The following is a 21,691-nucleotide window of genomic DNA, read 5'->3' on the forward strand; positions in this document are numbered from 1 at the left end:
CTGCCTGGCTCTGGGAATTAGCTTTTGCCCTATGCGGTGGCTCCTGCCATCAGTTGCTTTCTCTCTATCCCCCCTCCCACCTCCATGACTTGGAGTGCTTCCTCTTGGATGATTCAGTCCTTTGGCCAGTCACTATATAGTCTTCCCCCACCTTTCCAGGGCAATAACATCCCACCAGATAAGCTGTCCGTATGTCCTCTCAGGCAGTCTTCTATTCCAACTCCAGCTCTGTGCCACTTTGCCAGTGGCTGGTAGTGGAACCCAGGCCTGCCTGCTACTCTAGGTTCCAGCCCAGGGACCTTGTGACTGCCGTTGCAGTTCTTGACTCCTTCCTGCCCACCTCTCCATCTCCTTGCCTTTCTCTGGGTTTACCCCCAGAGCTTCCTCCACTCCGCATGGCTGCTCCTAGGCCTCTTGTAAGACTCCCTAGTCCAGGGCAGGACACCAGGGCTTACTTGCCCCCTGGAGCTCTTCCTTGTCCCTGGCCAACACCTTTTCACTCTAGGCAGTAACTGCAGATCTACTACCTGAAACTCTTTACTGTGCTTACTTCCTGGCTTTATAATGGTATCCCAATCCCTGCCTCCCAGCTCTGCTTCATCTGCCATTAGGCCCTATCAAGCCCTTGGCCCTCTCCAGGTGCAGAATCTAAGGTTAATTGACTCCTTCTGATCCATGTTAACCAGCTCAGGGCTTGTGTGGGATGGACACACCATTACATGCCACTTAGACTATTGTACTTAGATCGGGGCATCTTATCAGTAGAAAGAGATTGGGGGGAATTGGAGAACAGCAAAAATAATGACTGTGAATGCATCAGTTAATGATGGGAAGGCTTTAGACAACAAACCCCAGTTAGTGTGGTTGAATAATTAATGAGTATATGTGGGAGGGGTACGGCAATCATCTACCTTTATCTGATGGGGATGTATGGTGAAGGAGAGGAACTGAGTAGTGCTTGGGGGCTATAACTTGGAGTAAGAATGTGAAATTTTTAAAAAAGGGAAAATTTAGCCTAAATACGGTGGTATATTATATCAGAGTCGGCCGCATTAGGCTATGAAATAATCTCCCAAGGGAAGTGGGGGAAGCCTTACTGCTTATGATGCTTAAAACTGAATTGGACTAACCACTTGAATTTACTTCAGGGAATCATCATGCATTAGTAACTGGATGGATACGACCTAGTAGGCTTTCCCCATTGGTAAGACCATTACAGTATTTTAAAATGTTAATTAGACTAGGGGAAAATCTAAATCTGAAGAGCAGTTTTGCCTTTTCTGTCTTCAGAAAGAAAAGTATTTAATCACCTGAATGGTAGGTGCTACTGTATACTTCTTGAGAGAGATGCAATGTTATGTGCAGTATGACCACAAATTTCCCTGTCAGTAAAATACTAGGAGGTTCTCGCAGCAGGCAGGGGGGTGTCTGGCAGGGGAGTGAGGAGGCGAGGGGCAGATGTGGGTGAGGGGTCAGAGGAGGCGAGTGGCGGGTGGGGGACTGAGGAGGGATTTAGGAAACAAGCGGTGGGCCGGGTGGGATGAGGAGGTGAGCGGCGGCGGTGCATGGCCAGCAGGTGGATTCCCCCCTTTGGGGAGGCTAGCCCCTGACTCCACCTCTTCCGCCCGCACCCTCCCCCCCACAGCAGCTGAAGCCCTGAGACCCCCTGTGGCTGGAGCCACAAGCCCCTAGCCCGGAGAAGCCCCGAGCATCCCCCCCTCTTCAGCCAGAGGAGCCCCAGACTGGACGAAGCCCCGAGACATCTCCCCCCCGCCACCTGCCCGGAGGAGCCCCAGGCCAGCAACAGCCCACCCCTCCCCAGACCCAAGCCGCCCAGATATGTTTTTCATTATTATTTGGACTATTGTTGTACAGACAACAACTTTTACCAAAAAAGCAAAAGAAACAATAATAAAAAAGGCAAGAATGCGCAAAGCACCTTATTTGTGTTTCTATTCTGTTAGGTCCAGTAAAGAATAGGGATAATTGTGCATTATTTTTATTATTGTTTGCAAAAAAAACCCTAAAACCTTCCATAAATAAATGACAAAGATGTGGATGTATATATGTGCATATTACTTTATTAACTGTAGAAAAAAATAAATAATTTTAGGAAAAAAGTGTCAATGAGGCCACCAGCAAGAGTTAGTGGCTGCACTCTGAGGCCACCAAAATTTGTTGCGAGAACCCCTGGTTTAGATGCACGTTTACTGCAGTAGTTATAGACGCTAGCAGAGACCATACGTGTTGACATTAGGGCTCTGAACAGAATCGTGGTTTCATTTTTAAAATGTAACATAAGAACTGTGTGTAACTTGCCTCTTGATAATCTTCAAGCTGCTTTGAATGGAAGGCAGCAATTTCAACACAAAGCTGCCCAAAACTTTATCCTATGATAGGTTTCATACTCCTTTCCCATGACCTTGCCTTGGTTAGACCCCTTGAGGAACACTTAGAGAATTATTAAAGGCAACATGGTGTCAGTTCTTTTATGCAAAATGTTCATATGCAAATTGATTATACTGGCTAAACATGGCATAACGTCATCTCTTTCCTGTTGCTAACAAGCCAACCTTTTCTCTTGAAAACCACAGTGCAAAATGAGGAAGTAAGGGACTGTTCTAAACTGAGTGCAAAGAACTAGTCTTTCTTTTTGTTTCTTGCCTACTTTTCTCATTGTGGTGTTCTAATGGCAGCAGTATAAAATTAGGTGGATTGATTGAATCCTGACACATGCCGTTTTTATTTTTTCAGACTAGAAAGTCTTTTGTCTGGTACTAATTTTGAGCTTATTTGGAATACCGCTTTTGGCTTTTTCCAACAGGAAATAAATCAATTCAAACTTCTTGGTGTCCTCATCTGCAAAAGTAAGTGTTTCATGTATATTCTATGGTAGATTATAATTATGGTAGCATTATGAGCAGTAAAACATATGTACTAGCTCAATGAAATTTGGGGAACCAGATTGTGAAGGGATAGTAGACAAAAAGTTAGGTGATTTGAACTATTAATACAAAATTATTATTTTGCCATCTGAACAATCTTATCTGCTATTTTCAGCAATTAAGGAACTGTTGCATTGCAGCTTATAATATTCTAGCAACGCTTGACATACCTGAAAACTTATTGACTACCCCTAGCAGAATGCAGAAAAATAAATAGCTTCTGCCTTTCTCAAGATCTAAGAAAATGTAGGATATTGTCTCAATAACTGAGAACTCAGAACCAAATGATGCCATTTTGCAAGAAGAGTCAAGAGTAAGGCCAATATAATTTTAAAATTCCAATACACAATATTGTTGCAATCAGTATTCTAGCAACTGGACTAAAACAAGTATTGTTCTCCATGTACCAGTAAATAATGCATGCATGGATGCAAGGCCTGATAAAATAGCCTGATAGCAAAAGAAGTAAAAAGAAAAATAGAAAAGAGCGTCTGCAGAGCCCCATTGCAGCAGGCCTGCATGACCAACTCCAATCTTAATTCTTCTCCCAGCGCATTTAAGGAACTGAAATAGAAAAAGGATTCCAAACCCATTCACGTTCCCTCATGATGTTAGTGCAATATGTAAACCTTTAGCAGGCAGCTTTTTGGGATGTCTACAGACATCCTGGGGGGTTGTTTGGAACTGAAACTTACTGTATCAAGTTTTTGAGCATTTCACTAGAGCAGGGATGGCCAAACTTACTGACTCGCTGTGCCACATACTATAATCTTCAGAAATTCGAGAGGAAGGGAGTGCCTGCTGGGGCTCAGGTCTTAAGCCCAGTGAAGCGTGCCTGCTGGGGTTCCTGCCCTGCAGCGGGGTGGGACTGGGAGGGCGAGGGAATTCTGCCCCACGGCAGGCACCTCCTATGGGGCAGAAGCCCCGAAACCCCCCCTCGCTGTTGGGCAGAAGCCCCTAGCCCCAGCACCTCTCCACGGGACAGAAGCCGAATGGGGGGAGTGGTCGGCTTTGCGAGCTGCACTTTAATCATCAAAGAGCACATGTGGCTTGCGAGCCGCAGTTTGGCCACACCTGCCCTAGAGTGTAACTTGGAGCCTGATCCAGAATCCACCTTAATGATAATAACTAATGATCCTATGAAATGCTGAGGCTCTCCGACCTCAGCTGCTAGGCAGGTCATTGGATTGAGCCCTAAGGGTATATTTATGTACGCTGCCACCAATTTTTAATTTAAGGCCTGTTCTGGCATTGTTCTAAGTACTTCCTGTGACATGCTGAGATCTCCAACTCCTGTAGCGGTAGGTGCTCAGCATCTTGCCAGCGTAAATCATAAATGTGTGCGAGATCCCCAAGGTTTTTCAGCTTGCCAAAACAGCTCCTTAATACATGAGAGGAGCCAACGTTCCCAGGAGCCAGCCCCCCAGCATTCTGAACCCAGGTTGGCTTGGGAAGTGAGAGAGAGGCAAAAATAGGCACTATACAGAGTAGCAGATAGTCCCTGACTTTAAAAGCTTACAATCTAAAAGGCAAGGCAGACGCAGGGAGGGGAAAAGGGAAGAACACACAAGCAGAGTGAACAGTATGATAATGGCAAATGTCATCTTAGTGCTGTGTTCCCCCCCCCACACACACCCCTTTTTGTGGGTTTAGGAGGAAGGAAGTACGCTAAATGGAAAGAAAAGTGAAGAGGGAGGGGACACTGTCGTGAAGAAGGCGAGGGAGACGGGACAGGGGTGAAGATGAAGGTAAGAAGGGCAGATGTGGGGTGAAGCTGAGGTGAAGAGCCTGTGAGGGAGAAGGTTACAGCAAATTCTGATCTAGAATCTAGGTTTCCACTGGGCTAGACATGCAGTGCTGGGTCACTTGCCTGACACTGCACAACAACCCACTTTTATTGTAAAATAAGGGCTTGAAACAACCCCACATCAATATTCTCCCTGGAAGTAACAGGAGATTTCTCAGTGTACAGACTGTATCGGCCAAGATGGACACCGTCAATCTATGGATTTAATATTACAATGTCATACCTACTATATGTAGTCCCTTTATAGCCTTAAAGTGCTTCACGAATAATTAGGGCACAATTGTGGCTCACCCTACATGCTCATGCAGTGGAGTAAAGGGTTGTCGGGCACATCCTCACTCCTCTGGGTGGTTTAGTCAATATGGTGGGTCCCAATTCAGCAGGGAGAGCAACCACCATTGGGCCCCTCCACCTTCCGTCTTCCTGTGCAGATGGACAGGCAAGGGCAGAGTCTTGACTGTAGTTGACAGTCAGCATTACTGAGCTAGTGCAGAGTGGGGAGTAACTGACACCTGGTATCAGATTAGAGCAGGTTACTTCCCTCACAGGAACAAGGCCGGGGGAGTAGAAATCGAATGGTGACTGTAACTGAGTCACTATTCAGGCTCTAGTCCGAGCCTGGGCTGGCACAGTTACCTGATGCTCCTTACTATGGGCTGAGAGGAAACCTCTCTCTAGTCCTTATCAAATGAATCTCCACACAACCACTCAGTGGTAGGTGTTACTCTCTTCAAGTCACAGATGGGGAAACTGAGATGCCAAGGTCTCAAAGGTGGTGTCTGATTTTGGGGGCCTCCCCAATATCCCATGTGTGTTTTTAGTTACTAACTTTTTATTAGAGAGAAGCAGAATTGTTGACGGTCCAAGTTATTTTCAACCATAAGTATTAAAGGAAGTGTGACCGATATAAGAGGTAGGGGGAACAGCACCACTGAGGCAATATAGGGTATGAATTACAGGAAGTGTACACATGTCTAAGAGTTCTGAGAAAGAGATTTTTAAAGGGAAAAGTGGCAGTTGGACACCTAACCCCCCTTGACTTTCAAGTTAGGTATCTAATTTCCACTAGTGCATATGAAAATCTTCCACTATATTAATTATATTTTTCATTTCCCTTGGTCCAACGTCCCTCAAATAGTTCAGTTGTTACTCTTCTGTAGGCAGTAGAAGGCTCCATTTCTTATAATTATTTCATTTTTGCCAACTCCATTTCCAGAGCTGGCATTTGGTTTTGCAACCATAGTGATGAAATACATTCTCTCCAGCAGTTTTGTGCATTTTGTGTCTATTGTGTTGTGCAACATTCACTTTCCTTATAATGGAGCCCTGATAAAAATGTGAAAGAGATTCTAAGGGGTTTGGAGTTTTAAGCTATCAAAGCAAGAGACTGTACCTCAGAGGTCTTCCATGTCAGATGTGCAATACTATTTGCAGTGGATCTCTCACCTATTGATTATTCTGTTTTTCTGTTCTCACAATGTGAATGTTTAACAAAGGGTGCCCCACTTTCCTTTAAATGTACTTCTTCCCCTATATTTTTGAGACTTGGAACTTTTTTTAATAAGAGGGGAAATGTGTTTTCCCTTCATAATAATACCTAGCTCTTATATAGCACTGTTCATCCATAGTCTCAAAATGCTTTACAAAAGAGGTCAGTATCATTATCCCCATTTTACAGATGGGGAAACTGAGGCACGGGAAGGGTAGTGACTTGCCCACGGTCACCCAGCAGGTCCATGGCAGTGCTGAGTCCCTATGCAGTGCTCTATTCATTAGGCCATAGGAACATAGCATTAATAATACTGGACAGATTATTTATCCATGATATCTGATATTCTGCCTCCAGAAATAGCTAAGATTTGATGCTTCAAAGGAAGGTGAACTGTGGCCCTCACTTCCAGAATGCACCTGATTACCTATACAATGCTGTTTCCCTTCCTGCCCTTTGTCTGTTTAGATTGTAAGGGGCAGAAACTGACTCTTACTCTGTGTTTGTACAGAGTCTAGCATGATGTAACCCAAATCTCAGACGATTGTAATACAAATAATGAGCAATAATAATTATACATGTCTGGTGGTGATGCAAGTTGTAGGCCTTTCTGACCCCTGCAGATGATCATTTTGTACACTGATGTATAAGATTTTAATATCCCTATTTTTAGCTTGCCTACTACAATTACAAATGTTATTATCCAACCCCTTAAAATCCAGTTACAGTATATGACGTGATTTCCTGCTCTAGTGAATTTAAATTTACTTACCATTAGTGTAATAAGTTAAACTCTTGTTCTTATATTATAGGACAAAGTAAATAGAGACTGCTCCGTTTTTAACTATACTCTTCAAAATCTTAGTTTCCTTTAGCTCTTTACCATTCCTGACTAAGTAAGCCTAGCTTTCTCAGCCTTTTATATTACATATAAAAAATCCTACATTAAAAGAATGTTAAGGTTGCAAAGTCAAGCATTCTAATGTTAGGAAATTCTAGGATTAAGGTTGTGTGTACAAACTTATTCTGCTCTCCCTGATACGTTTAAATTTTTGAAAGATACAATTCCAGGTGATGTAGGGCAGGGGTGGCCAACCTGAGCCTGAGAAGGAGCCAGAATTTACCAATGGACATTGCCAAAGAGCCACAGTAATACGTCAGCAGCCCCCCATCAGCTCTCCGCCCCCACCCCCAGCACCTCCCGCCCATCGGCAGCCCCACCAATCAGTGTCTCCCCCTCCCTCCCCACACCTCCCGATCAGCTGTTTTTTGGCGTGCAGGAGGCTCCAGGGGGGAAGGAAGGGGACGGGCGGGGAGAGGGAGGAGTGAGGGCATGGCAGGCTCAGGGGAAGGTTCAGGGAGGGGTGGAGTGGGAGCAGGGCTTGTGGCAGAGCCAGGGGTTGAGCAGTGAGCACCCCGGGGCATATTGGAAAGTTGGAGCCTGTAGCTCCAGTCCCGGAGTTGGTGCCTATACAGGGAGCCACATGTGGCTCGGGAGCCACAGGTTGGCCACCTCTGATGTAGGGGAATGTTCTCTAGTGGTTATAGACCCTTCTGCCTCTGTGCCCCTAACCTGTTTTTGTCCCTCTTTGCTTCTATCCAATTCACCCCTACTTTGGCGTCTGCTACCCTCTCCCACTCTTCCTATCCAGTTTTGAAAATCCCATCCATAGTCTTCTATATGTTGACAAGATACTTTGGTCTGTTCTCCTTTGTGTGTTGTCATTTCCATTTTATTTCAGGGCAGCAATGGTTGGGAAGGGAAATGTCAAAGCCTGAGCTTTTTTGAACTTCCTTCTAAAATACATACAGTCTTCTAGATCTGCTATATTCTTGGTTTATTCATCTCAAACAGTTAAGTGCTGACCATTTTTATAATTTGCACCCCAATGTCTCCTGCTGAAGCATTTATCATCTGAACTGCAATAGGATTTTGCTGATCTAATTCAGATTAAGCAGCACTGACTGGAGTTAAAACATTTTTTTAATACTGTAGCGCTTTTTGTCTCCAGGAAAAAACTGATTAACTTCATTTTAATTTTAATGTTGCTTAAATATATGTTGCTGCATGTTTAAAAGTAGGTCACCCACAAACACTTCAAAAATGGCTGAAAGAAATAATTTCATTTGGTGCATATTCCCTCATTAGTACTCATTTTGGCTCTAGCACATTTTGAAAATATCTTTTTTTTTTCAATTTTCTAGGAGCAAAAAAATAATACAATGGAACCAGACTTTTTCACTGCTTTTGCACAGCCCAGTGCGCTTCATCATTCACCACTCAAGAATGACGTTGTTCAAGGTATGTGTTTTATAAACCAGCAATGAAGAAAGGGAGAGGAGGGACCCAAAGAACCAAAAAAATGGAAGTTCTCAGCACAAATGAATCTCACTTGTTTTACAGCATTATTTCCAGGTTCAATCAAGTGTAAGTAAGTAACCCTATTGCATGGAATTTAGTCTCCAACTCTCCATAGGCGGGTTATGAAGAGTGACTGCAAGTTCCAGCTAATCCTCTAAATGAGGTTTACGTTTCACACAAAAGAACCAAACCAAACTGTGTTTTTGTTTATTTTTAGAAAGTGTCCCTTTGGTCTTATCAATTTGAATTCCCTGGAAAGATAATTTCTAATAGGCAATTGTAATGATCTGATATGCCATTTTCTCCCTCATAGGAAATCTATAAAATTACAAATGAGTACACTTTTTCATGCTGTAATTAGCAAAATGGGGTGACATTGAACTGAGGGCAGTTGTTATAGAAAACTTGCATTAGTCACATCAGAGAATAGTAATGGATATTGTTCACTTCTGTTTATAGGAGAAAAGAGGAAATTCATAAATCCTACGTCCTACAATAACCCCAAATTGGAAGAACTACAAATGGTATCATTTCTTTTACTAAATTATTATTTACACATAGACCCTTGTTTTTAAATGTTGTGTAATCAGGCTCCATCATGTAAGGTACTGAGCACTCTAGCCCCAGACCAGCAAAAAACTTAAGCAGGTTAGTAATCCCAATGACATCAATTGGACTACGCACAGGCATAAAGGTGCTTTGCTTCCAGGTGCTTTGCTGGAGCTGTGACCAAGAGCTTAGCATTTGGCAGAATCAAGTCTCAGATGCTTAACTCAGACAAGGCAAGACTTTTGCTGTGTTGTGTGAAGGGGTTCTAGCATTTGAGAGGGTTTTTTTTCTCCTAGTCCATGTCCAAAGTGTCCAGCTGGATAACTTCTGAGCCCAAAATATCCAAGAGTTTCATCATAAAGAAAATGACAGTGTAATATCAAAGAGGATTCTAACAAACAAGAAAATAAATCAAATGTTAACATTTGCTACTAGTAAAGGCTAACCCTTAAAGCAACTTCGGTTTGCTGCCCTGACCGTGTGATAGGAATATAGGAATTGCCACACTGCTCAGAGCAGTGGTCTGTGTAGTCTAGTATCCTTTCTCCACCAGTGGCCAGTACCATCAGTACAAGCCATCTTGAAGGGAGCAATGAAGAGCACTGTAGAGGACACTGGTCACGCAAGTCACCATTCACATTCATAACAAAAGCTTTCAAAATTGTACAGTAAATTCCATTAGGTTCTAGTTAATGTAATTGAGTAAAATGAACTCAGTTTTTAAACAGCAGCACTTACTTCACAGAGACTTTGAAAATCCCCTTCTTTGTTATATATTCAAACCTAATTCAAGATGCTTTTCTCATGTGATAGCCTCCTGGAGATCATCACACTGAACTTGCTGTTTGGAAGGATCAGTAAAATGGCAGATCTCGTTGGGCGGCACACCAGTACCTTTCACAGTTACAGAGATATTAAAACTGTGACAGGTATTTTGAGTGTTGGTGTGTATGTATAGCTCATATTCACAAAGCCCTAAACGTACGTTTGTGTGTTTCTATATTATATGTTTCAGAGTAGCAGCCGTGTTAGTCTGTATCCGCAAAAAAAACAGGAGTACTTGTGGCACCTTAGAGACTAACAAATTTATTAGAGCATAAGCTTTCGTGGACTACAGCCCACTTCTTCGGAGGCTTAAATATTCTGTATGCTCCGAAGAAGTGGGCTGTAGTCCATGAAAGCTTATGCTCTAATAAATTTGTTAGTCTCTAAGGTGTCACAAGTACTCCTGTTCTATATTATATGTTCCCTAAAACCTAATGAGCTCTCAATCAGTTCATGAAGGGTTTAATTTTTGCAACAGGTTTTTACCATTACCATATTTTAATAAACGAGAGAATTTGAGAGGTGGTATAGCAAGAAGGAATCACTAAAGACACTGAATTCATTCTTCACAAATTGCCAAAATAAAGGATTTCTTTAGTCTGTTTTTGTGAAGATTCCTGTGAGCTCTGCTGTTGACCCCGTTCATGATTACAGCGCGTGCAACCTGGGTTTGACTGACTAACCTGTTTCCTCACTGCCAGGGGAAGAAAGAGAATGCTTTATATTGCTCACCATCAGTAATGCCTTCTGGCATATCAGGGAGTGGAGGCATTGTCTTCCTTGTCTGGAGAGTTCATAGCTCTGACACAGAGACTTTAAGGAGGCGATTATAATGGGAGACTTGGAGGGTCTCTTCAAGGGCTGCCTTAGAGAAGCAAAGAAACTCACTTGTGGAAAATATTAAATTAGTTTCCTGATTCAATTGAATGTTCTCATCAGGGTGGCTTTGGGGGTTCTCAGTTGCCAAGAATATTAAACTACAGGTAAAATGTGAAGTGCTTAAAGCAAGAAGAAGTTAGTAGCAAACTTCTGCTTCAGTTATTCTTTTTTTGCTTTCCCTACCTGTTCTTTTCTCCTGGGTTTTCAGATACATTTCTTTGTATGGCTGCCTGGGGAGACCCTGGTAGCTAGAGGTAAGGCAATGTTGTCTAAGCTGTAGGCCAGGGAGATGGCAGTTAAAAGATAAAACAGGTGAACCAGGAAGCTTGTGACTCTATTTTCAGCAGTGCAGTTCATCAGCTTATGCCACTGCCCTCAGCTTGCCAGTTCAAACTACACTAATCCAATGGGTCGTCAGAATGTGAACTCTAGGCATTAGGTGAAGATAACCACAGTTCACTGAGTGGAATCCTGCTATCTCTTGGCTTTGAACGTGCATTACACACACTTTGAGAGCTCATCAATATAGAGCAGAGAGGTTTTTTAATGTCTTGTGAATTTTCAAACATCTCATAGGGTTTTTAAGTTTTCTTTTATATATTTTGCTTTGAGAAGCATGTCTTCAGAGTAACAATATGGACTGGAATGTTTCAGCCTGCAGAACAGTCTGATGAGGGGAAAATAGTCTTATTCAGGATTCCATACACCCCTGCACAGAGAAACAGCACAAAACTGATACACCAATTAAGCCCTCCAAGTAGGGTTTAATTGGGACAGACATGACCATAGACCTGGGGGCCTTCAGAATTAAAGCATGAGCTGTCATAGCTTGAGCTAGAGCCAAATCTCTGTAGCTGGGCTGTAACAGACTAATATTCTCTGCGGATCAGGCACAGAAGAGGACCCGTAACACACATTCACCTAGGGGTTTCACTGGCTTTCTGCACAGAATGAATTCTACCCGTTAGGCGTTTAATATTTTGAAGTGCTGAAACACATTCTATCAACCATCGCAGAGGGGACACAAACAATCTGAGCACCACCTTTTACCACACAAAGAGGTGTTACATTTCATACTGTGTATATACCACTTAGTGAGATGAATTGAAAATAAAGCGGATGTGGGGGAGGAGCAGAGAAAATGAAAAGGGAGAAAGAAGAGAGTTGGAAAGAGAAAATAGGAGCATGGTGTTGAGAGAGAGAGAGAAGACTAAAATAAAATAAAGACAAGGAGAGACTCAATGGAGGATGAAAACAAAACAAAAGACAAAGGAGGAAGGTGCACTCTTGTGATGGTAAAGTATTACCATTTATTTTCCCACTTTCTGTTCCAATAACAGACATATCTGCCAGTAGATCAAGGAACGTGATCATTCCCCTTTATTCGACATTGGTGAGGCCTCATCTGGAATACTGTGTCCAGTTTTGGGCCCCACACTACAAGAAGGATGTGGAAAAATTGGAAAGAGTCCAGCAGAGGGCAACAAAAATGATTAGGGGTCTGGAGCACATGACTTATGAGGAGAGGCTGAGGGAACTGGGATTGTTTAGTTTCCAGAAGAGAAGAATGAGGGGGGATTTGATAGCAGCCTTCAACTACCTGAAGGGGGGTTCCAAAGAGGATGGAGCTCGGCTGTTCTCAGTGATGGCAGATGACAGAACAAGGAGCAATGGTCTCAAGTTGCAGTGGGGGAGGTCTAGGTTGGATATTAGGAAACACTATTTCACTAGGAGGGTGGTGAAGCACTAGAATGCGTTACCTAGGAAGGTGTTGGAATCTCCTTCCTTGGAGGTTTTTAAGGCCCGGCTTGACAAAGCCCTGGCTGGGATGATTTAGTTGGGAATTGGTCCTGCTTTGAGCAGGGGGTTGGACTAGATGACCTCCTGAGGTCCTTTCCAACCCTGATATTCTATGATATCATTGTTGACTGTTTGATTTTTTCCTACAGCTCTTGATAGATTGGATTAACACAACCCTGAAACAGGAACACATAGTAGTAAAAAGCCTGGAAGAAGACCTGTTTGATGGGCTGATACTTCATCATCTCTTGGGTAAGTTGCTTCTTTGAGCTCTGCTCCCTAATAAATCTCTCATGCTCTTCAGTGCAGAAGCTCACAGATAAAATAAAAACCAAAGACACTAAATTGTAAGAACAGCTTTGCTTGCTGGTATCTTACTAATTATTAATGCCTCTTGCACTCAAATAGAGATGAGCACTGCACTGTGAACCATATGTGATAACTGCAATCCTGAACAAGTGCTTGACACTTCCCTGCCACCCTTTGGAAAGTCTTTTTATTCCGTTGTTTATATAGAGAGTAAAAAGGTTAACTTTGAAGTCTGAGGTTATAACACCTCCAAGAGGTGCTGATGACATCATAAACCATGACAGTGAATATGATTTATGATATTACCATAAACACCAGCTGGAATCACCTCTACAATTATAAATATGTATATTTTTTAAAAGCCATAGTCTGAGACCTCAGGCAGGAACTTCAGCTGCTGTAAATCAAAGTGGCTATGTTCACTTCAATGGATCAACATCAATTTTATGCTAGTTGAATGTCTGGCCTCTTGAATCAATGCCCAGCCTAAAGTTATGGTCTACCATTCCCACCATCCCTCTAATTACTGCGGTCTTTCCCCTCTTCTCCATTCTGCTTTGACTACAACTGGATTGGCTCTCACCTCCTAATCTTCTGCTCAAATCTCGTAAATCATAGTGATGCCACCAGGCTCGTGAATAGGATTGGTTTTCTTTTATACTTTGGGGCTGTGGTGTCACAACTATAAACTAAGATTTTTCTTTTTATATGAACCGCTGTGTGCTTAGCACACATACCAATCTACAGGGCAAATTCACTCAGTGGATTCCTGCAGTTCCCACTGGTAAAACCCAGGGTGTAGAGCACTTGTGGCTAAAAATTAACCTGTAGCCTGTGGCCCCAATCCTGCAATCAGAACCATGTGTGGAGCCTTATTGATGTCATTGAGATTCTGCATGAACCCAAGGGAGTACCTGTGCACATCCAATTGCGGGCTTCGGGTCTGCATTATATAATTTATTAAATTATACTGATCACTTATATCGAGACTTTTTTGGTATTTCTGCTATGATTTTGTATTGTCTCTACAGTACTGTTAAAACATATCCATCTTGTTTTGTTTTAACTATGCTCCATCTCAGAAAAACTAGGATCTCTCAGGCTGGATGTTGAGAAGATTGCACTGACAGAAAAAAAACAGAAACGTAAACTTGCCGTTATTCTGGAAGCTGTGGCCCAGTGTTTACAACTAGAAGAGAGCCAGCTGAAATGGAATATTGATTGTATGTGCAGAAGTAAAATGCAAGGAAATTACCTCATAAAAATATATTGTTCTGGGGTTTTAGTGGGCTAAGATGATGCTGCTAAGGGAAGGATGATCTTGGGGTTAAGGCACTGAAATATAGCCAGGAACTGAACCCAGTTCTCCTGTGTCTAACTACAGACTTCCTATTTGACCCTGAACAGGTCTCATTAATCTTTCTGTGCCTCATTCCCACAGCTATAAAATGGGACTAATCTGCCCTTCCTCACAAGCGTATTTGGAGGCATATTTCATGTTTTGGTTGTAAAGCACTAGAACTTTCTCAGGAAGGCACAATGGGAATGCAGAGTATTGCTATTAGGCTGTAATGAGTTTGCAGATTACTTATAATTTGCTTTCTTTACATGAAACAGCCATCTTCCAGAAGGACTTACTGAGCACATTATATCTTCTGATTGCAATAGCAAAGCACTTCCAACCGGATCTGCCTATCCCTTCAAATATTCGTGTGGAAGTAATAATCATTGAGGTAATTATGGCTCTTTCCTTTGCTGCCATGGGGTTACAGAGGTCTCACAAGAAATTAAAAAATACAGTGGAAGAAAAGTGTGGTATATATCACTGTATAACTGTTATGCTTTTGTTTTCTGTGTAATTCACCTTTTAATTTCTAGAAATCTGTTGGTTGCAGGAGTAACCAGCCATTTTGTGTTCAGTTCAGAGATAGCATTCTACAGAGGCTACAAACACAATGCTTTGTCATGGAGACTTTCCTGATATGCTTTTGCTGTTTCCACTTGATGTAAAATAAAAGGCATTCAGACTGAAAGCAGAGTTGCTCTTGGTGGATGGAAAATTATAACTGATTATAACCCCAACTATTCAAAATTCATTTGTCCCCAAATCCTCAGATTGGCCTAAAAATCATGAGATTTTTTTTTTTTAATTTGTGGGTTTTATTTACTTTCTGATTTTTGTGACTTTAGGGTGCACTTGGGTCACATTTTCAAGCTTTTCTCCACACCTATGAGAGCTAGGAACTTACCTTTTAGAATTTTATTTATTTAGGTAATGAAATGAAAACAGATTTTCACTTAGTTACACGAATCTAGGATCTGGGGCTTTAAGAAAAACATCACATATCCCACAACTTGTGATATAATTGTGAAAGTTGGGAGCACTGAGTCAAACTGTGGGTGAAGTTCACTTGCATATAGAACACAGCATGAGGCCTGTATCCCCCTTAAAGCTTGCTTAATCCCTATTTGGAGAGCTGCACATGGGACTGTGCATATGTAATGCATATGCCTTGGGCTTGCTCTCTACACATTTAAATCTAGGAGAGTCTGGATTTTAAATGCTTTATTGTATGGATAGCCTCTGACAAGAAGATCCAGATCTTGACCATACAAGACGCCAATGTCACTAAAGTCATTTTTGACAGTTGCTCTTAGGTTCCTAAGTCACTTAAGCACTTGTGAATATTTTAAACTTAAAGTTTATAGCAGCAAACAGTTAATAAAAGTTGCCTTTACTATTACAGATTTCTTTGTATAGCCCTTGCAGTTAAACATCATTATTCTATATTGGCTTTCCTTTTAACAGCGTACCTTAACAGGATTAAGGACAGAAAATGCAGTGGAATGTATCACAGAGAACAGGTAAGAGAAGAAATATTTTTTTATACATTGTGTAACAAAGGAGGATTGAAATGATCACTTCATTTATTAAAATAATAGTGTGGCTGTGGCTATTTAAAAAAATATCCCAAGCAACGAAATGTTACAGCCCTGGTTAAATTTTTGTTTGTGGCCAGACACCAGGCTGCTGTATTGGATTCAACCTTTGGTTCCCACATGTTTTTAAGCCACTGGGTTCATTCTCTGGCACATTCCTGGGGTACAGACCCCTTATCTAGTACCCCTGCTGGGATGTGGGATCCCATGGTCTAGCTGCCCTAGGCTCTGCCTTGGTTTTTCCAATAACTTAAGCATGTGCTTCCCAGAATTCCACCCACGTTGATACCCTGGTTTACAGTTTCCCTTTTCTGGGACATTGTGAGACTTAAAACAGGGAAACACACACACATTCTGCAAAGGAACTTCTAAACCAGACACACTTTACTCATAGACAAAGCACAAGAGATATTCAGATCTAAAACAACAAATGCCTGAACACAAGACCTTCCCTCAATTTTCTCATCCTTCCTGAGAGCTCTTTTGGTATTAATCAATGTCCTTCAGGGAGTCCAGGATCCTCTGACACCCTTCTCTGTTCAATCTTGTCTTCTGGTTCTGGCCCTCCTTGCTAAAGTAAGTCTCCTTTTAGTAGCCGTTTCTTACACCTTGTCTCTTCCTGGCCTTCCCTTGGGGTTATTCCAGCCTCTAGTCCTCCATGGGCCGTAGCTAGGGGTGGTTGGAAAGCAACAATTTTATTTTATGAAAAATTTCCAGATTTCAAAATTTGTTTTCGTTCTGCACCAGATCAAAAGTGCAACTTTTCAAAATATTTTATGAATGAATACAAGAGAGGCAGAAAAAAGATAAACCGCCCCAATACTAGCCAGTAGTCCAGAGGTTAGGGCACTCACCCTGGTTAAGTCACTGGTTTGGAGCAGGGATTTGAACCTGGGTCATCAACATCCTAGGTGGCCCTAGGGTATTGGCTATTCTGAGGTGGGTTGGTATGTCTCACTCACTCATAAAACTCCATCCTGGACTTTAGAAACCTTCCTGACAAAATTTTCATCAAAACATTTTGATTTCAACGAATCAGTGTTCAACTAACTCTAGCTGTGGCCTTCAACATTCTCTATATTTGTTACCATGGATAAGAGCTATTAGTAAGTCAGTAATCTCTGGCCAGTAGTCTCCACTGTCCTCCTAGGGCATGGTTATTAAACTATTGATTGTCCTTATTGAGAGTCAACCCCTTAGGTGTCAGACCCTTTGCAAAAGAGGGAAGATGTAATTTTAACATGACAGCATACAGTGAAAGAATCAATAAGCATGTAATCATACAAAGAGTTCATAAAAATCAAACTGAAAGTCATAAGTTCATACTGACTTATTCCCAATATGTCACACCAACACATTGACCTGATCAGAATTTTTTTTTAAATTGCTATTACCAAAAAGTACAGTTATACATCATGTCTGGTTGCCGTTTAGTTACAATCTGTTCTGTAATTTAAGCTTTTTCAGGGCTTAGTAAATGCTACTGCCACAGAATTATTGCATGAAGTAGAGGCATTTACTCATCTTGCAGAGCTGTTACTGGTTTTCATTGGTCTTTGCAAGACCTGATAAATGACATAATTAGTAAACCAAGCATGTTAGGTTTATATATCTGAGGTTAAAAGTTCAATTGTATAAAAACAAAGCCAGTTTACATATTACTAATTTATAGCTATTGTATTAATACGTTACCAGAGTTCAGAAATTTTTCCTTATTTTGGTGCTAAAGAAAGAACAATCTGATCTTGTTCAGTTTGTGAGATTCTCTAATTATTCCATGAGCTCAGCAATGAGACACAATGAAAATATGGAGGTTGGGCCATGAACGGGAAACAGTTTTTCCCTGCTACAGTTCCATCATCAACTATTATATTTTATATGTTAACACAACTTACCATTCTAGTATTATGAGCAGCTCGTTGGAAGATTGTGCTTATAAAATAAATGTGCATTAGTCTGTGTGCCAAATAAAATATTATATTTTTCCAAGAACACATAAATACAGTGCGCTATAAAACTGTCTGTTGGAAAGCTACCTCTGGCAAATAACTAGTGAGGTTCTGTACTCTATCTCCTACTTCATAGGAATCCTTATGGCACAGATATGCTTTGCTTTGAAATTGGATTAGTTCTGCTGTATGTTTTTGCTAATTCTCTTTTTGTTGTTGTTGTTTGTTGTTGAATCTTTAGAGAGACTTTAGAAGGCCAGTCAAGTAAGTACTCTGAAGGCCAAATTCAGTGTTTCTTTACTGCATACTGTTTTCAAAAGTTGTATGTATCCAATTCTGATCTCACTGACATCAGGATAAATCAGGGCTAACCCCATGAGAGTCAGTGGAGTTACAATGGTATAATACTGGGAGGAGATCAGAACTGGGCCTCTCATGGTTCCAATTGATCACCCCACAGGAGAACCTAAAGGCATACTGGCAATGAGAAATAAAATCGAGGGAGGCAAAATGATGGAGCGGTGACGTGAGATGAATCCCATTTACTTCAGTTGAACTATTCATGTGTGTAATAGTTGCAGAATTGGGCTTCTGACTTGCTGGCAGTTGCATTCAGGTCTGTTTTCTTTAGTTTGCAAAATAATGTTTTGAAATTTCATTATCACTTGATAACAGACCTTAACAACCAGGTTAATCCAAAGCAGAATGCACCATCAGAACTACTGAGGGAAGTAAAACATTTCATTGTGAAATTCACCTGGGTGAAGAGGGCAAGCAAAAGGCTTATATACCACTACGCTCCATTTTGAGGACTTACAAGGCCTGTTTGAGCCTTGCTATCTGCAAAGGGGCAAATTTCACCCTCAATGAATAAATGGGGCTGCTTTAATTCTCTTCTGTGCAATTCATATGATCAGTTACAGCTAGTGCAGAGACAAAGTATTTAATTGAACATGTATTTTCATTATTTTTTATCAGCTATTCTATTAAGTGGTCTTCATTTATAAGCTGAGACAATGCAGAAAACATGCAGATTAATCTGTCAAAGGAAGAAACCTTAATTCACTCTTCAGTCTTTATCTATTTTTAAAAAATATATCTTGCTTAAAGAAAGGAAGAAAAACAGAAAGCTTAGCTCCAGAAAAAGGCTCTCTAGTTTGTGACAATGCTGTAGGATTTACACACATTCCTGCTATTGATTTGTTATTCTTTGTTTCCTAACAATACTGAACCAACAATTGAATAGGGAGAATGAGACCCAGTGGCATGTTCTCAACACTGGAGCCTTTTTATGTAGTATAGCTGCTAATTTGGATGAGTAGTCTCTCTTCTAAACAAAGCTCAATTCACATCCACACCATAGAAGCCAAAGTCTCTTCTTAATTACGCTGGCATAATGCCCTTGATTTTAATCGAGTTGGAGAACTTTGTTCATCTCAGGCAAAAGCAATTTTGTTCATGGATTACTGTGAGGAGATGTACACAATTCTCATTAGAGCAGGTCAGAAAATAGGGGTGGGAATTCACAAAAATTTCATTTCCATTTTTCACTGAAAATGTCCAAATTTCTTTCCAATTTCCAGCCCTAATTCTAATGTGTAATGCTACTCGAAATTACTGAGCGAGGTTCTATGGTATGTGTTATGCAGGACGTCAGACTCTAATGGTCCCTTCTGACCTTCAAATCTATGGATTTAGAATTATGAGCAAATATTTCTATCACTGAATGTATGGCCATTCTCCACCCTCAGTTTTTGTGCAAAACTCCCACTGATATCAATGGGAATTTCAGGTACTGAAGAATGGTAATATATGACCCTTATTTTCTACTGATTTTATTGCAGATGTTCAGGGATAAGGTGCGCAAATGAAAAGAGATGAAGTATAGGACCCATGGAACTTCAGCTTGCCTAGGGCCCATGCTAATGGCAGCACAAATTAAGAGAACCCATGCCTGTGAAAATTAGGGAAGCTGATAAAAACAAACTATTTTGTCTGACACAGGTGTTAAAGTCAGGGGAAGCACAGCTCCCTCTTCTCTCTTATATTAAGTGGGGAAGAGAATATTGGGGAGCAGTACTGTCCCACAACTCGATTTCTCCTGGGCTTATACAGGGAGGGATCCCCCCTCCCAGTTCAATTTATTTTAACCACCGGTCTAGTAGTTACTCCAGATAATCCTAATTAACATTTATTGAATATTTTGCCATAGAAGCTGACGCCTTTGATGAATTATTCACACATGCACCGGACAAACTGGATGATGTGAAAAAGGTAACTTTTAAATGTTAAACAGACATTGACATTTGCATTATAAGATGTTATTAATGAATTCTCTAAACATTCCATTTTCCCCCCTCCCATTCTTTAGGTGCTTTTGCAATTTGTCAACAAACATGTTGGAAAATTAGGATTAAATGTGAATGATGCTGACTCTCAGGTAGCACTCTTTGAGCTGTATGTTAAAATGTCTGTTGGTTATGTTAATGTCTGTCACTTCCAAAATCCCTATATTTCTCTTTTAAACTTGGCAAATATACACATTCGTTCATAGCCTGAGTTCAGGCACATCAAGTGTCAATTTTGGAGGATTTTTAATGCCAATATGATAAGTAATTGAAAATAAGGGGTTAGTATGGAACACCATCCCAAGGTTGTTGTCATGTAGGTCCTGATTTTCAGAGGCTCTTGAATCCCTACAGCAGTGGTTCTCAAAGCTGGTCCACCGCTTGCTCAGGGAAAGCCCCTGGCGGGCCGGGCCGGTTTGTTTACCTGCCACGTCCGCAGGTTCGGCTGATCGCGGCACCCACTGGCAATGGTTCGCTGCTCCAGGCCAATGGGGGCTGCGGGAAGGGCTGCCAGCACATCCCTTGGCCCGTGCCGCTTCCCACAGCCCCCATTGGCCTGGAGCGGCAAACTGCAGCCAGTGGGAGACGCGATCGGCTGAACCTGCACACGTGGTAGGTAAACAAACCGGCCCAGCCCGCCATGGGCTTTCCCTGAACAAGCGGCGGACCGGCTTTGAGAACCACTGCCCTACAGCTTCCATTGACTTAAGTTGGAAATGTGGTTGCTCAGCATCTTTTAAAAAATAGGCCTAAATTGTCAAAGTGACTAGTGATTTTTGAGTGCCTAACTTAAGACATGATCGAGAGGCCTGGTTTTCACAAAGTGCTGATCTCCAGCCCTCTGAAAATCAGCCCCGTTTAAAGTGTCTAAAGGTGGGCACCCAAATTACTAGACACTTCTGAAAATCTAGGCCATAATTTATAGATAAGGCTAAGATTTTTTCATGGGTATTTTTAGTAAAAGTCACAGACAGGTCACGGGCAATAAAGAAAAATTCACGGAAGCTGTGACCTGTCTGTGACTCTTACTAAAAATATCCATGATAAAATGGGAAGGAGCTGGGCAACTGCGGAGTGTCTGGGAGTTCTGGGGACCCCACCACCTGTGGGAGCTCCGAGCCACAGCGGCGGGGAGCTGTGGGGATCCCCCTGCTGCCACCACCGTGGGGAGCTGCGGGGGTCCCCCTGCCCCGCCCCGGTTGGCAGGGAACTGCGGGGATCCCCCTGCCCACGGTGGCACGGAGCTGGGGGGTTGGGGGCCTGCTGCCTCAGGGTGGGAGGGTACATCACATCTCCCTGCTGCTGTGGGACATGGCAAGACCCTGCAGCTCCCAGCCACCAGGGCTGAAGTCACGGAGGTCTTTGGAAGTCACGGATCCTGTGAGTTCCGCGACCTCTGTGACAAAATCGTAGCCTTATTTATAGGGCATGATCGTTCCAGAGGCACAGCCCTGCTCTGGGGACAATGTGGAGCCACCACCACTGGAGG

General features: G+C 42.1%; 1 protein-coding gene across 2 annotated transcripts in view; it reads left to right on the plus strand.

Moving 5' to 3' along the window:
- The first annotated feature begins 2,543 nt into the window (after positions 1-2,543).
- Positions 2,544-21,691, plus strand: part of PARVG (parvin gamma) — a 31,023-nt gene continuing 11,875 nt past the window's right edge. The window contains exons 1-10 of one of the 2 annotated variants that reach the window (XM_034783690.1): positions 2,544-2,867; positions 8,447-8,543; positions 9,063-9,127; positions 12,806-12,908; positions 14,048-14,188; positions 14,583-14,698; positions 15,775-15,830; positions 18,096-18,118; positions 20,067-20,128; positions 20,226-20,294. In XM_034783690.1, coding sequence (XP_034639581.1) covers positions 8,465-8,543; positions 9,063-9,127; positions 12,806-12,908; positions 14,048-14,188; positions 14,583-14,698; positions 15,775-15,830; positions 18,096-18,118; positions 20,067-20,128; positions 20,226-20,294 — 714 coding nt within the window. In that variant the 5' untranslated portion in view covers positions 2,544-2,867; positions 8,447-8,464. Of the gene's footprint in view, positions 2,868-4,643; positions 4,694-8,446; positions 8,544-9,062; positions 9,128-12,805; positions 12,909-14,047; positions 14,189-14,582; positions 14,699-15,774; positions 15,831-18,095; positions 18,119-20,066; positions 20,129-20,225; positions 20,295-21,691 lie in introns of those variants that run through there. The other variant, XM_034783683.1, reaches the window with a different exon arrangement.

The sequence above is a fragment of the Trachemys scripta genome, chromosome 1 (genome assembly GCF_013100865.1).
Source record: "Trachemys scripta elegans isolate TJP31775 chromosome 1, CAS_Tse_1.0, whole genome shotgun sequence".
NCBI classification, from domain to species: Eukaryota; Metazoa; Chordata; order Testudines; family Emydidae; genus Trachemys; species Trachemys scripta.